The 13,859-nt window shown below is 55.1% G+C and overlaps 1 protein-coding gene across 9 annotated transcripts in view; it reads right to left on the bottom strand.

Moving 5' to 3' along the window:
* The window catches only part of LOC107307126 (valine--tRNA ligase-like), a 37,016-nt gene extending 23,740 nt beyond the window's left edge, over positions 1–13,276 (bottom strand). For 4 of the 9 annotated variants that reach the window (XM_085531634.1, XM_085531632.1, XM_085531630.1 and 1 more), the window contains exons 1-8: positions 13,103–13,276; positions 11,951–12,385; positions 9,810–9,894; positions 8,719–8,819; positions 7,120–7,247; positions 4,861–5,025; positions 3,444–3,525; positions 1,750–1,869 (exon numbers count right to left, since the gene is read on the bottom strand). In XM_085531634.1, the coding sequence (XP_085387760.1) occupies positions 1,750–1,869; positions 3,444–3,525; positions 4,861–5,025; positions 7,120–7,247; positions 8,719–8,819; positions 9,810–9,894; positions 11,951–12,385; positions 13,103–13,261 (1,275 nt within the window). In that variant the 5' untranslated portion in view covers positions 13,262–13,276. Of the gene's footprint in view, positions 1–1,749; positions 1,870–3,443; positions 3,526–3,960; positions 4,043–4,227; positions 4,248–4,355; positions 4,376–4,505; positions 4,557–4,743; positions 4,829–4,860; positions 5,026–7,119; positions 7,248–8,718; positions 8,820–9,809; positions 9,895–11,950; positions 12,386–13,102 lie in introns of those variants that run through there. The other 5 variants (XM_085531633.1, XM_085531631.1, XM_085531637.1 and 2 more) reach the window with 5 other exon arrangements.
* Between the last annotated feature and the right edge of the window lie 583 nt (positions 13,277–13,859).

Raw genomic sequence — 13,859 nt, 5'->3', positions numbered from 1 at the left:
CATAGAGACACATAGAGACACATAGGGACCCATAGAGACCCCATAGGGACCCATAGGGACACATAGGGACACATAGGGACCCATAGGGAACCATAGGGAACCATAGGGAACCATAGGGACACATAGAGACCCATAGCGACCCATAGAGACCCCATAGGGAACCATAGAGACCCCATAGGGACACATAGGGACACATAGGGACACATAGCGACCCATAGAGACCCATAGCGACCCATAGAGACCCCATAGCAACCCATAGCGACCCATAGGGACACATAGGGACACATAGGGACACGTAGAGACCCCATAGCGACCCATAGGGACACATGGAGACCCCATAGAGACACATAGGGACCCATAGTGACCCCATAGAGACCCCATAGCGACCCATAGCGACACATAGGGACACATAGGGAACCATAGGGACACATAGGGACCCATAGAGACACATAGGGACACATAGGGACCCATAGGGACCCATAGAGACCCATAGCGACCCATAGGGACCCATAGGGACACATAGGGACACATAGCGACCCATAGAGACCCATAGGGACACACAGGGACACATAGAGACCCATAGAGACACATAGGGACCCCATAGCGACCCATAGGGACCCATAGGGACCCCATAGGGACACATAGGGACCCATAGGGACACATAGAGACCCATTAGGGACCCATAGGGACCCATAGGGACACATAGAGATACATAGGGACACATAGAGACCCCATAGCGACCCATAGAGACCCCATAGCGACCCATAGAGACCCCATAGCGACCCATAGGGACCCATAGGGACACATAGGGACCCACAGAGACCCATAGGGACCCACAGAGACCCCATAGGGACACATAGGGACACATAGGGACACATAGGGACACATAGCGACCCATAGGGACACATAGGGACACATAGGGACACATAGGGACACGTAGGGACCCATAGAGACCCATAGGGACCCATAGGGACCCATAGGGACCCATAGGGACACATAGGGACCCATAGAGACCCATAGGGACCCATAGGGACCCATAGGGACACATAGGGACACATAGGGACCCATAGGGACACATAGGGACCCATAGAGACACATAGGGACCCATAGGGACCCATAGAGACACATAGGGACCCATAGGGACCCATAGGGACACATAGGGACCCATAGGGACACATAGGGACCCATAGAGACCCATAGGGACCCATAGGGACACATAGGGACACATAGGGACCCATAGGGACACATAGGGACCCATAGGGACCCATAGAGACACATAGGGACCCATAGGGACCCATAGGGACACATAGGGACCCATAGGGACACATAGGGACCCATAGAGACACATAGGGACCCCATAGGGACCCACAGGGACCCATAGGGACCCCATATCTCCCCCCATATCACCCCATAACCCCATATATCCCCTATAACCCCATAAATCCCCTATATAACCCTATATATCCCATACCTCTATATCGGATATAGCTGACCCCAATGCACAGGACCAATTGACCAATCGGGTGCTGCGATAGATCAGCCCCATATATCCCATATATCACCCCATATAACCCCATATATCCCATATATCCCCTATATAACCCCATATAACCCCATATATCCCATACATTACCTCTATATCTGATATAGCCGATCCCAATGCACAGGACCAATTGACCAATCGGGTGCTGCGATAGATCAGCCCCATATATCCCATATATCCCCTATATAACCCCATATATCCCATACCTCAATATCAGATATAGCAGACCCCAATGCACAGGACCAATTGACCAATCGGGTGCTGCGATAGATCAGCCCCATCTCATGTAGACGCACAAACGCCTCCGTCACCGCGCGGGACATTTTCTATGGGGGGGAATGGGGACATGGGGTTAATAGGGTTAATAGGGTTAATAGGGACATATAGATATACATAGAGACCCATAGGGACCCATAGGGTTAATACAGACACATAGGGTTAATAGGGACCATAGGGACTATAGGGTTAATAAGGACATATAGGGACATATAGGGACTATAGGGACATATAGGGACTATAGGGACTATAGGGTTAATAGGGACTATAGGGTTAATACGGACATATAGGGACTATAGGGACACATAGGGATTATAGGGACATATAGGGACATATAGGGACTATAGGGTTAATAGGGACATATAGGGACTATAGGGTTAATAGGGTTAATAGGGACATATAGGGACATATAGGGTTAATAGGGACATATAGATATACATAGGGACTATAGGGACACATAGGGACTATAGGGTTAATACGGACATATAGGGACATATAGGGACTATAGGGACATATAGAGATACATAGGGACATATAGGGACATATAGGGTTAATAGGGACATATAGAGATACATAGGGACTATAGGGACACATAGGGACTATAGGGTTAATACGGACATATAGGGACACATAGGGACTATAGGGACATATAGAGATACATAGGGACATATAGGGACATATAGGGTTAATAGGGACATATAGAGATACATAGGGACTATAGGGACACATAGGGACTATAGGGTTAATACGGACATATAGGGACATATAGGGTTAATAGGGACATATAGGGACATATAGGGACATATAGGGACATATAGGGTTAATAGGGACTATAGGGACATATAGGGACTATAGGGTTAATAGGGACTATAGGGTTAATACAGACATATAGGGACTATAGGGACTATAGGGTTAATAGGGACATATAGGGACTATAGGGACTATAGGGTTAATACGGACATACAGGGACATATAGGGACATATAGGGTTAATAGGGACTATAGGGTTAATAGGGACATATAGGGACTATAGGGTTAATAGGGACATATAGGGACAATAGGGACATACAGAGATACATAGGGACTATAGGGTTAATAGGGACTATAGGGACAATAGGGACAACAGGGTTAATAGGGACAATAGGGACATATAGGGACACATAGGGACACATAGACACCCCATAGCACCCCACCTAGCCCCATAACCGCCCCATAACCACCCCATAACACCCCATAGCCGCCCCATAACACCCCATAGACACCCCATAGCCGCCCCATAGCATCCCACCCAGCCCCATAGCCGCCCCATAACACCCCATAACACCCCATAGACACCCCATAGCACCCCATAGCTGCCTCATAGAACCCCACACAGCCCCATAGCCGACCCATAACACCCCATAGCCACCCCATAGCCGCCCCATAACACCACATAGCTGCCCCATAACACCCCATAGCCACCCCATAGCACCCCACCCAGCCCCATAACACCCCATAACACCCCACAGCCGCCCCATAACACCCCATAACACCCCATAGCACCCCATAGCCACCCCATAGCACCCCACAGACACCCCATAGCTGCCCCATAGCACCCCACAGCCGCCCCATAGCGCCCCACAGACCGGGTCCATGGTGAAGCAGGCTCGGTCCCAGTCCATGGAGGCCCCCAGGCGTCGCAGCTGCTGGTAGATGCGATCCCCCTTCCTATGGGGAGATGGGGGGCACACGGGGTCCCTATGGGGTCTATAGGGTCCATACGGGGTCTATAGGATCACTATGGGGTCTATAGGGTCCATACGGGGTCTATAGGATCCCTATGGGGTCTATAGGATCACTATGGGGTCTATAGGATCACTATGGGGTCTATAGGATCTCTATAGGGTCTATAGGATCCCTATGGGGTCTATAGGATCCCTACGGGGTCTATAGGATCACTATGGGGTCTATAGGGTCCCTATGGGGTCTATAGGATCACTATGGGGTCTATAGGATCTCTATGGGGTCTATAGGGTCCCTATGGGGTCTATAGGATCTCTATGGGGTCTATAGGATCACTATGGGGTCTATAGGATCCCTATGGGGTCTATAGGATCCCTATGGTCCCTATGGGGTCTCTATATGCCCTATAGGGTCACTTACTCCTCCTTCCACCTCCAGACCTCCCTTAGGAACCCTTCTCTCCCCATTTCCATCCTATGGTCCCTATGGGGTCTATGGGGTCCCTATGTTCTCTATGGGGTTTATAGGGTCCCTATGGGGTCTATAGGGTCTCTATGTGGTCACTTACTCCTCCTTTCACCTCCACACCTCCCTTAGGAACCCTTCTCTCCCCATCTCCATCCTATGGTCCCTATGGGGTCCCTATGGGGTCTATAGGGTCTGTATGTATTCTATATGGTCACTTACTCCTCCTTCCATTTCCACACCTCCTTTAGGAACCCTTCCCGTCCCATCTCCATCCTATGGTCCCTATGGGGTCCCTATGGGGTCTATAGGATCTCTATAGGATCTATAGGGTCTATATGTTCACTTACTCCTCCTTCCACCTCCACACCTCCCTTAGGAACCCTTCCCGTCCCATCTCCATCCTATGGTCCCTATGGGGTCTCTATGGGGTCCCTATAGGATCTCTATGGTCCCTATGGGGTTTATAGGGTCTGTATGTATTCTATATGTTCACTTACTCCTCCTTCCACCTCCACACCTCCCTCAGGAACCCTTCCCGTCCCATTTCCATCCTATGGTCCCTATGGGGTCTATAAGGTCTATAGGATCCCTATAGGGTCCCTATATGTTCACTTACTCCTCCTTCCACCTCCACACCTCCCTTAGGAACCCTTCCCGTCCCATCTCCATCCTATGGTCCCTATGGGGTCCCTATGGGGTCTATAGGGTCTATAGGATCCCTATATGTTCACTTACTCCTCCTTCCATTTCCACACCTCCCTTAGGAACCCTTCCCGTCCCATCTCCATCCTATGGTCCCTATGAGCTCTATGGGGTCTATAGGGTCTATAGGGTCTCTATATGGTGACTTACTCCTCCTTCCACCTCCAGACCTCCTTTAGGAACCCTTCCCGTCCCATCTCCATCCTCCCGACGCCTTTTTCCCTCTGGATCCTTCGTTCCACCACAACTTGGGTCGCGATTCCAGCGTGGTCACAGCCCGGGTTCCATAGGGTCGTCTGCCCGCACATACGGTGCCTATAGAATATATAGGATATATAGGGGATATAGGGGGTATGGGGTGTTATAGGGGGAGATATAGGGGGTATAGGGGGATATAGGGGGATATGGGGGTTCCACAGCGTCGTCTGCCCGCACATACGGTGCCTATAGGATATATAGGATATATAGGGGATATAGGGACATATAGGGGATATAGGGGGAGATATAGGGGATATAGGGGATATGGGGGTCCTATGGGGGGATATGGGGGGATATGGGGGTTCCATAGGGTTGTCTGCCCGCACATACGGTGCCTATAGGGGATATAGGGGATATGGGGGGATATGGGGGGATATGGGGGTCCTATGGGGGATATAGGGGGATATGGGGGTTCCATAGGGTCATCTGCCCGCACATACGGTGCCTATAGGGGGATATAGGGACATATAGGGACATATAGGGGATATAGGGGGAGATATAGGGGATATAGGGGGAGATATAGGGGATATAGGGGCAGATATGGGGGGATATAGGGGGATATGGGGGTTCCATAGAGTCGTCTGCCCGCACATACGGTGCCTATAGAAACATATAGGATATATAGGGGATATGGGGGGATATGGGGGGATATGGGGTGTTATAGGGGATATAGGGGATATAGGGGGATATGGGGGTTCCACAGGGTCATCTGCCCGCACATACGGTGCCTATAGAATACATAGGATATATAGGGGGATATAGGGGGATATGGGGGTTCCACAGGGTCGTCTGCCCGCACATACAGTGCCTATGGGATATATAGGGGGAGATATAGGGGATATGGGGTGTTATAGTGGGATATGGGGGGATATAGGGGCATATAGGGGGATATGGGGGTTCCACAGCGTCATCTGCCTGCACATACGGTGCCTATGGGGGATATAGGGGGTATAGGGAGATATATAGGGGGATATAGTGGGATATAGGGGATATGGGGGGATATAGGGGTCCTATGGGGGATATGGGGGGATATGGGGGGATATGGGGGTTCCACAGGGTCGTCTGCCCGCACATACGGTGCCTATGGGATATATAGGGACATATAGGGACATATAGGGGATATAGGGGATATAGGGGATATAGGGGGATATGGGGTGTTATAGGGGATATAGGGGGATATGGGGGTTCCACAGCGTCGTCTGCCCACACATACGGTGCCTATGGGATATAGGGGGACATATAGGGGATATAGGGGGTATGGGGAGATATATAGGGGGATATGGGGGGATATGGGGGTCCTATGGGGGGTATGGGGGGATATGGGGGTTCCATAGGGTCGTCTGCCCGCACATACGGTGCCCATAGGGACATATAGGGGAAATATAAGGTATATAGGGGATATAGGGGATATGGGGTGTTATAGGGGGGATATGGGGGGGATATGAGGGTCCTATGGAGGGATACAGGGGTCCTATGGGGGGTATGGGGTGATATAGGGGGATGGGGGGGTATGGGGATATGGGGGCAGAAATGGGGGATATGGGGGTCCTATGGGTGGCATAAGGGGGGATATGGGGGGATATATAGGGGATATGGGGTGTTATAGTGGGATATGGGGTGTTATAGTGGGATATGGGGGGAATATGAGGGTCCTATGGGGGGATATGGTGGAGATATAGGGGATATGGGGGGATATAGGGGGGTTATAGGGGCTTATGGGGGGCTATGGGGGCCTATGGGGGCTATGGGTCAGCTGTGGGGTATCTATGGGGCAGCTATGGGATATCTATGGGGCAGCCATGGGGCAGCTATGGGGCAGCTATGGGGCAGCTATGGGGTATCTATGGGGCAGCTATGGGATATCTATGGGGCAGCTATGGGGCAGCTATGGGGCAGCTATGGGGTATCTATGGTGTATCTATGGTGTATCTATGGGGCAGCTATGTGGCAGCTATAGGGTATCTATGGGGCAGCCATGGGGCAGCTATAGGGTAGCTATAGGGCGCCTATGGGGTGGCTATGGGGCAGCTATGGGGCAGCTATAGGGTATCTATGGGGCAGCTATAGGGTATGTATGGCGTATCTATGGGGTATCTATGGGGCAGCTATGGGGCACTTATGGGGCACTTATGGGGCAGCTGTGGGTCTCACCATCGTGTCAGTGTGTCCTGGATGGCGCTGGTGAGCGCGTGGCCGAGGTGCAGCGTCCCGGTGACGTTGGGGGGGGGGACGCACATCATGAAGACCCCGCGAGGGTTCGGCTCCGAGACCCCGCTGCGCTGTGGGGCAGGGCGGGAAATGTGGGGCTGGGGTGTGGGGCTGGGGTGTGGGGCAGGGATGTGGGGCTATGGGGGGGATGTGGGGCAGGGGGGGAAATGTGGGGCTGGGGTGTGGGGCGGGGGGGGATGTGGGGCTGGGATGTGGGGCAGGGGTGTGGGGCAGGGGGGGGATGTGGGGCAGGGATGTGGGGCAGGGGGGGAAATGTGGGGCAGGGGGGCGAGATGTGGGGCTGGGGTGTGGGGCTGGGGGGAGATGTGGGGCAGGGATGTGGGGCAGGGATGTGGGGCTGGGGGGAGATGTGGGGCAGGGATGTGGGGCTGGGGATGTGAGGCAGGGATGTGGGGCTGGGGTGTGGGGCGGGGGGGGGATGTGGGGCTGGGGTGTGGGGCAGGGGGGAAATATGTGGGGCAGGGGGGGAAATGTGGGGCTGGGGTGTGGGGCTATGGGGGGGATGTGGGGCAGGGGGGCGAGATGTGGGGCAGGGATGTGGGGCTGGGGATGTGGGGCAGGGGGGGAAATGTGGGGCAGGGATGTGGGGCAGGGGGGGAAATGTGGGGCTGGGCTGTGGGGCTGGGGATGTGGGGCACGGGTGTGGGGCTATGGGGGGGATGTGGGGCTGGGATGTGGGGCTATGGGGGGGATGTGGGGCTATGGGGCGGATGTGGGGCTGGGGATGTGGGGAAGGGGGGGGAGATGTGGGGCAGGGATGTGGGGCTGGGGATGTGGGGCAGGGGGGGAGATGTGGGGCAGGGATGTGGGGCTGGGGATGTGGGGCAGGGGGGGAGATGTGGGGCAGGGATGTGGGGCTGGGGATGTGGGGCACGGGTGTGGGGCTATGGGGGGGATGTGGGGCAGGGATGTGGGGCTATGGGGGGGATGTGGGGCAGGGATGTGGGGCAGGGGGGGAAATGTGGGGCTGGGGTGTGGGGCAGGGGGGGGATGTGGGGCTGGGGTGTGGGGCTGGGGGGGGGAGATGTGGGGCAGGGACGTGGGGCGGGGGGGGGAGATGTGGGGCAAGGGGCTGATGTAAGGCTATGGGGGGATGTGGGGCTGGGGGGAGATGTGGGGCTGGGGGGGATGTGGGGCCATGGGGCAGTTATGGGACAACTATGGGGCAGCCATGGGGCAGCTATGGGGCAGTTATGGGGTGGCTATGGGGCTGTTATGGGGCGGCTATGGGGCAGTTATGGGGCAGCTATGGGGCAGCCATGGGGCAGCTATGGGGCAGTTATGGGGCGGCTATGGGGCAGTTATAGAGCAGCTATAGGGCAGCTATGGGGCAGTTATAGGGCAGTTATGGGGCAGCTATGGGGCAGCTATGGGGCAGCTATAGGGCAGCTATGGGGCAGCTGTAGTGTAGCTATAGGGCGGCTATAGGGCAGCTATAGGGCGGCTATAGGGCGGCTATGGGGCAGCTATAGGGCAGTTATGGGGCAGTTATGGGTCCGCTATGGGGCTGCCCCCACTCACCCCATACTCGGGTTTGAAGAACCCCTCCTTCTCCCACCAGCTGTACCAGGCGGCCTCAACATAACGGGGGCTGTACGAGGCCGGGAGCGGCACCGACACGTCTATGGGGCAGGACAGGGTTATGGGGCACAACAAGTTATGGGGCAGAACAGGGTTATGGGGCACAGCCCCCCTATAGCCCCCCACAGACACCCCCATAGCTCCACAGCCCCCATAGCCCCATAGACCCCCATATCCCCATAGCCCCCCCATAGTCCCATATCCCCATAGCCCCCCATAGCCCCCAATAACCCCATAGCCCCATAGACCCCCATATCCCCATAGACCCTATAGTATCCCCATAACCCCATATCCCCCCATAGCCCCATAGACCCCATAGTATCCCCATAGACCCCATATCCCCCCATAACCCCATAGCCCCCCATATCCCCATAGACCCCATATCCCCCCATAACCCCATAGCCCCATAGACCCCCATAACCCCATAGACCCTATAGTATCCCCATAGACCCTATAGTATCCCCATATCCCCCCACAGCCCCATAGCCCCCCTTAGCCCCATAACCCCATATCCCCCCATAACCCCATAGACCCTATAGTATCCTCATATTCCCCCATAACCCCATATTCCCCCATAGCCCCATAGACCCCCATATCCCCCCATAACCCCATAGTATCCCCATAGACCCTATAATATCCCCATAGACCCCCACAGCCCCCCATAACCCCATATCCCCCCAGAACCCCATAACCCCATAGTATCCCCATAGACCCCCATAGCCCCATAGACCTCCATATCCCCCCATAACCCCATAGCCCCCATAGTATCCCCATAGCCCCCCATAACCCCATAGACCCCCATAACCCCATAGACCCCCATAGTATCCCCATATCCCCCCATAACCCCATAGACCCCATAGTATCCCCATAGCCCCCCATAGCCCCCGTATCCCCCCATAACCCCATAGACCCCCATAGCCCCCCCATATCCCCATAGCCCCCCTTAGCCCCATAGACCCCCATAGCCCCCCATAACCCCATAGTATCCCCATAGACCCTATATCCCCCCATAGCCCCCATATCCCCCCGACCCTTTTTAGCCCCCGGGGGGGTGTCGATGTCGTAGCTCAGGATCCCGGGGTCCCGTCGTTGTTTCCTCGGCGCCTTCGGCTGAACCTGCAAAAAATGACCCAAAATGGCCCAAAATGGCCCAAAATGGCCCCAAAAATCCAACAAGCAAAAGGAAACAGACACCAAGATCCACCAAAGGGAGCCCTAATGACACACACCCCATAAGGGACCCCATAAATGACCCCATAAATGACCCCATATAACCCCGTATCCCCCCATATCACCCCATAACTGATCCTATAGCCCCATAACCACCCCATAGAACCCCATAGAACCCCGTAACCCCACATAACCCCATAGAACCCCATACCTGATCCCATAGCCCCATAACCACCCCATAGACCCCCATATCCCCCCATATAACCCCATAACTGATCCCATAGCCCCATAACCACCCCATATCCCCCCATATCCCCCCATATCACCCCATAACCCCATAGGACCCCATAACCCCATATAACCCCATATCCCCCCATAGACCCCACAGACCCCATAGAACCCCATAGACCCCATAGAACCCCATAGGCCCCATAGAACCCCATAGGACCCCATAACCCCATATCCCCCCATAGGACCCCATAACCCCATAGAACCCCATATAGCCCCATATCCCCCCATAGAACCCCATATTATCCCATAGGACCCCATATAACCCCATAACTGATCCTATAGCCCCATAACCATCCCATAGACCCCCATATCCCCCCATAGAACCCCATAGGACCCCACATCCCCCCATATAACCCCATAACTGATCCCATAGCCCCATAACTGCCCCATATAACCCCATATCCCCCCACATAACCCCATATAACCCCATAGGACCCCATACCCCCCCATATAACCCCATAACTGATCCCATAGCCCCATAACCACCCCATAGAACCCCATATCCCCCTATAGAACCCCATAACTGATCCCACAGCCCCACAACCACCCCATATAACCCCATATGACCCCATATAACCCCATATCCCCCCATATAACCCCATAACCCCATTTAACCCCATATAACCCCATATCCCCCCATAGACCCCATATCCCCCCATATAACCCCATAACTGATCCCACAACCCCATAACCACCCCATATCCCCCCATAGACCCCATATAACCCCATAACTGATCCCATAGCCCCATAACCACCCCATATCCCCCCATATCCCCCCATAGGACCCCATAGAACCCCATATAACCCCATAGACCCCATATAACCCCATAACCTCATATCCCCCCCTATCCCCCATATAACCCCATATCCCCCCATAACCCCATATCCCCCCATAACCCCATATCCCCCCATAGAACCCCATATCCCCCATAGGACCCCATATCCCCCCATATAACCCCATCCCTGCCCCATATAACCCCATAGACCCCCATACCCCCCCCATATAACCCCATAACTGATCCCACAGCCCCATAACCACCCCATACAACCCCATATAACCCCATATCCCCCCATAGAACCCCATATTATCCCATAGGACCCCATAGGACCCCATATCCCCCCATAACTGATCCCATAGCCCCATAACCACCCCATATAACCCCATAACCCCATATAACCCCATATCCCCCCATAGAACCCCATAGGACCCCATAGACCCCCATAACCCCATAGAACCCCATATCCCCCCATATAACCCCATAACTCATCCCATAGCCCCATAACCCCATAGAACCCTATAGAACCCCATAACCCCATATCCCCCCATATAACCCCATATCCCCCCATAACCCCATAGAACCCCATAGAACCCCGTATAACCCCATAACTGATCTCATAACCCCATAACTGCCCCATATCCCCCCATATAACCCCAAATCCCCCCATATAACCCCATAACCCCATTTAACCCCATATAACCCCATATCCCCCCATAGACCCCATATCCCCCCATATAACCCCATAACTGATCCCACAACCCCATAACCACCCCATATAACCCCATAATTGATCCCATAGCCCCATACAACCCCATATCCCCCCATATCCCCCCATATAACCCCATATAACCCCATAGCCCCCCATAGAACCCCATAACTGATCCCATAACCCTATAACCCCATATCCCCCCATATCCCCCATATCCCTGTACCTGCATGTTGCGCTGCTGCTTGTTATGGAACCTCTCCATCTTCTCCCTTTTCTTGGCCTCCTTCCTCAGCTGGGCCGCGCTCTTGGGGGGCTCCATAGGGTCACAATGGGGCTCTATGGGGCCGCTATGGGGCTCTATGGGGCCGCAATGGGGCTCTATAGGGCCGCTATGGGGTTTCTTGTTCTCACTATCGCCCCCCAGTGGCGGCCCGTGGAACTGCGGCTCCAAGATGGCGCCGTCCAACATGGCGGCGCCCTGTGGTGGATCCAAGATGGCGGCGCCCAGCGGCCGATCCAAGATGGCGGCGCCCGGCGGCGGATCCAAGATGGCGGCCGGTGTCGGCCCCAAGATGGCGGCGAAGGGCGGCAGGGAGCAGCAACGGCGCAGCCAGAGCCGGACACACGGGAACGAGCCGCGATGGGCCGGGGTCAGAGACTAAAGGTCAGAGGGCACGCGGGGGTCACCAGGGGTCATGGGGTCACGGGGTCAGCAGGGGTCATGGGGTCACGGGGTCAGCAGGGGTCATGGGGTCACAGGGTCAGCAGGGGTCATGGGGTCACCAGGGTCACAAAAGGGTCGTGGGTCACAGGGTCAACGAAGGGTCACCCAGGGGTCACCGTGGGGTCACAAGGAGGTCACCAGGAGGTCACATAGGGGGTCATGGGGTCACGGGGTCATCAGGGGGTCACCAAGGGGTCACTGAGGGGTCACCATGGGGTCATGGGGTCACAGGGGTCATGGGGTCACAGGGTCAGCAGGGGTCATGGGGTCACACAGGGGTCACCATGGGGGTCATGGGGTCACCAAGGGGTCACCCAGGGGTCAGAGAGCAACAAGGGGTCAACATAGGGTCACCATGGGGTCACAGAGGGGTCACCATGGGGTCATGGGGTCACATAGGGGTCACACAGGGTCACAGGGTCACCATGGGGTCACACAAGGGGTCACCAAAGGGTCATGGGGTCACAGAGGGGTCACGAGGTCAAAGGGTCACCAAGGGACTAAGGGGGGGGGGGGAGTCACGTGATGAAGGGGGGGTGGGTCACATGGGGGGGTTGTCACGTGATGTGTGTCGTGGTGGTCACATGACGGGGGTGGTCACATGATGGGGGGGTGGTCACATGACGGGGGTGGTGGTCACATGACACTCACGTGACAGAAGGGCTCCCTGAGGACGCAGGTGACGGCGACGTCGGCCAAAGTGACGGAGTCGCCCAACAGGAAACGGCCGCCGGAACCACAGAGATGGGATTCCAGAGCGGCCACAGAGCGACACAGCGCCACCACAGCCTGGGGGACATAGGGACACATAGGGGTACATAGGGGTACATAGAGATACATAGGGATACACAGAACAGCGCCCCAGCGGCTGGGAGGGGAACTGCAGCTCAATGCCATAGGGATACATAGAGATACATAGAAATACATAGGGATACATTACACAGAACAGCGCCCCCAGCGGCTGGGAGGGGAACTGCAGCCCAATTAAACCATAGGGGGACATAGAGATACATTGAGATACATTGAGATACACAGAACAGCGCCCCCAGCGGCTGGGAGGGGAAACTGCAGCTCAATGAGACCCATAGGGATACATAGGGACACATAGGGACACATAGAGACACATAGGGACCCATAGAGACACATAGAGACCCCATAGGGACCCATAGGGACACATAGGGACACATAGGGACCCATAGGGACACACAGAGATACATAGGGACACATAGAGACACATAGGGACCGCCCATATAGCCCCCCCCATATACCCCCCATATTAACCCCACACACACCCCCCATATTACCCCCCCATATACCCATGTCCCCCCATATACCCCCCATATTACCCCTATATACCCATACAGCCCCCCCCATACAGCCCCCCCCCCATAATTACCTGTTTGTGCCC

This window comes from Coturnix japonica, unplaced genomic scaffold (assembly GCF_054131305.1).
Source record: "Coturnix japonica strain WE unplaced genomic scaffold, WE-NBRP24 Scf043, whole genome shotgun sequence".
Taxonomy (NCBI): domain Eukaryota; kingdom Metazoa; phylum Chordata; class Aves; order Galliformes; family Phasianidae; genus Coturnix; species Coturnix japonica.
The sequence above is the reverse complement of the archived record's forward strand: the minus strand, read 5'-3'. Positions and strand labels throughout refer to the sequence as shown.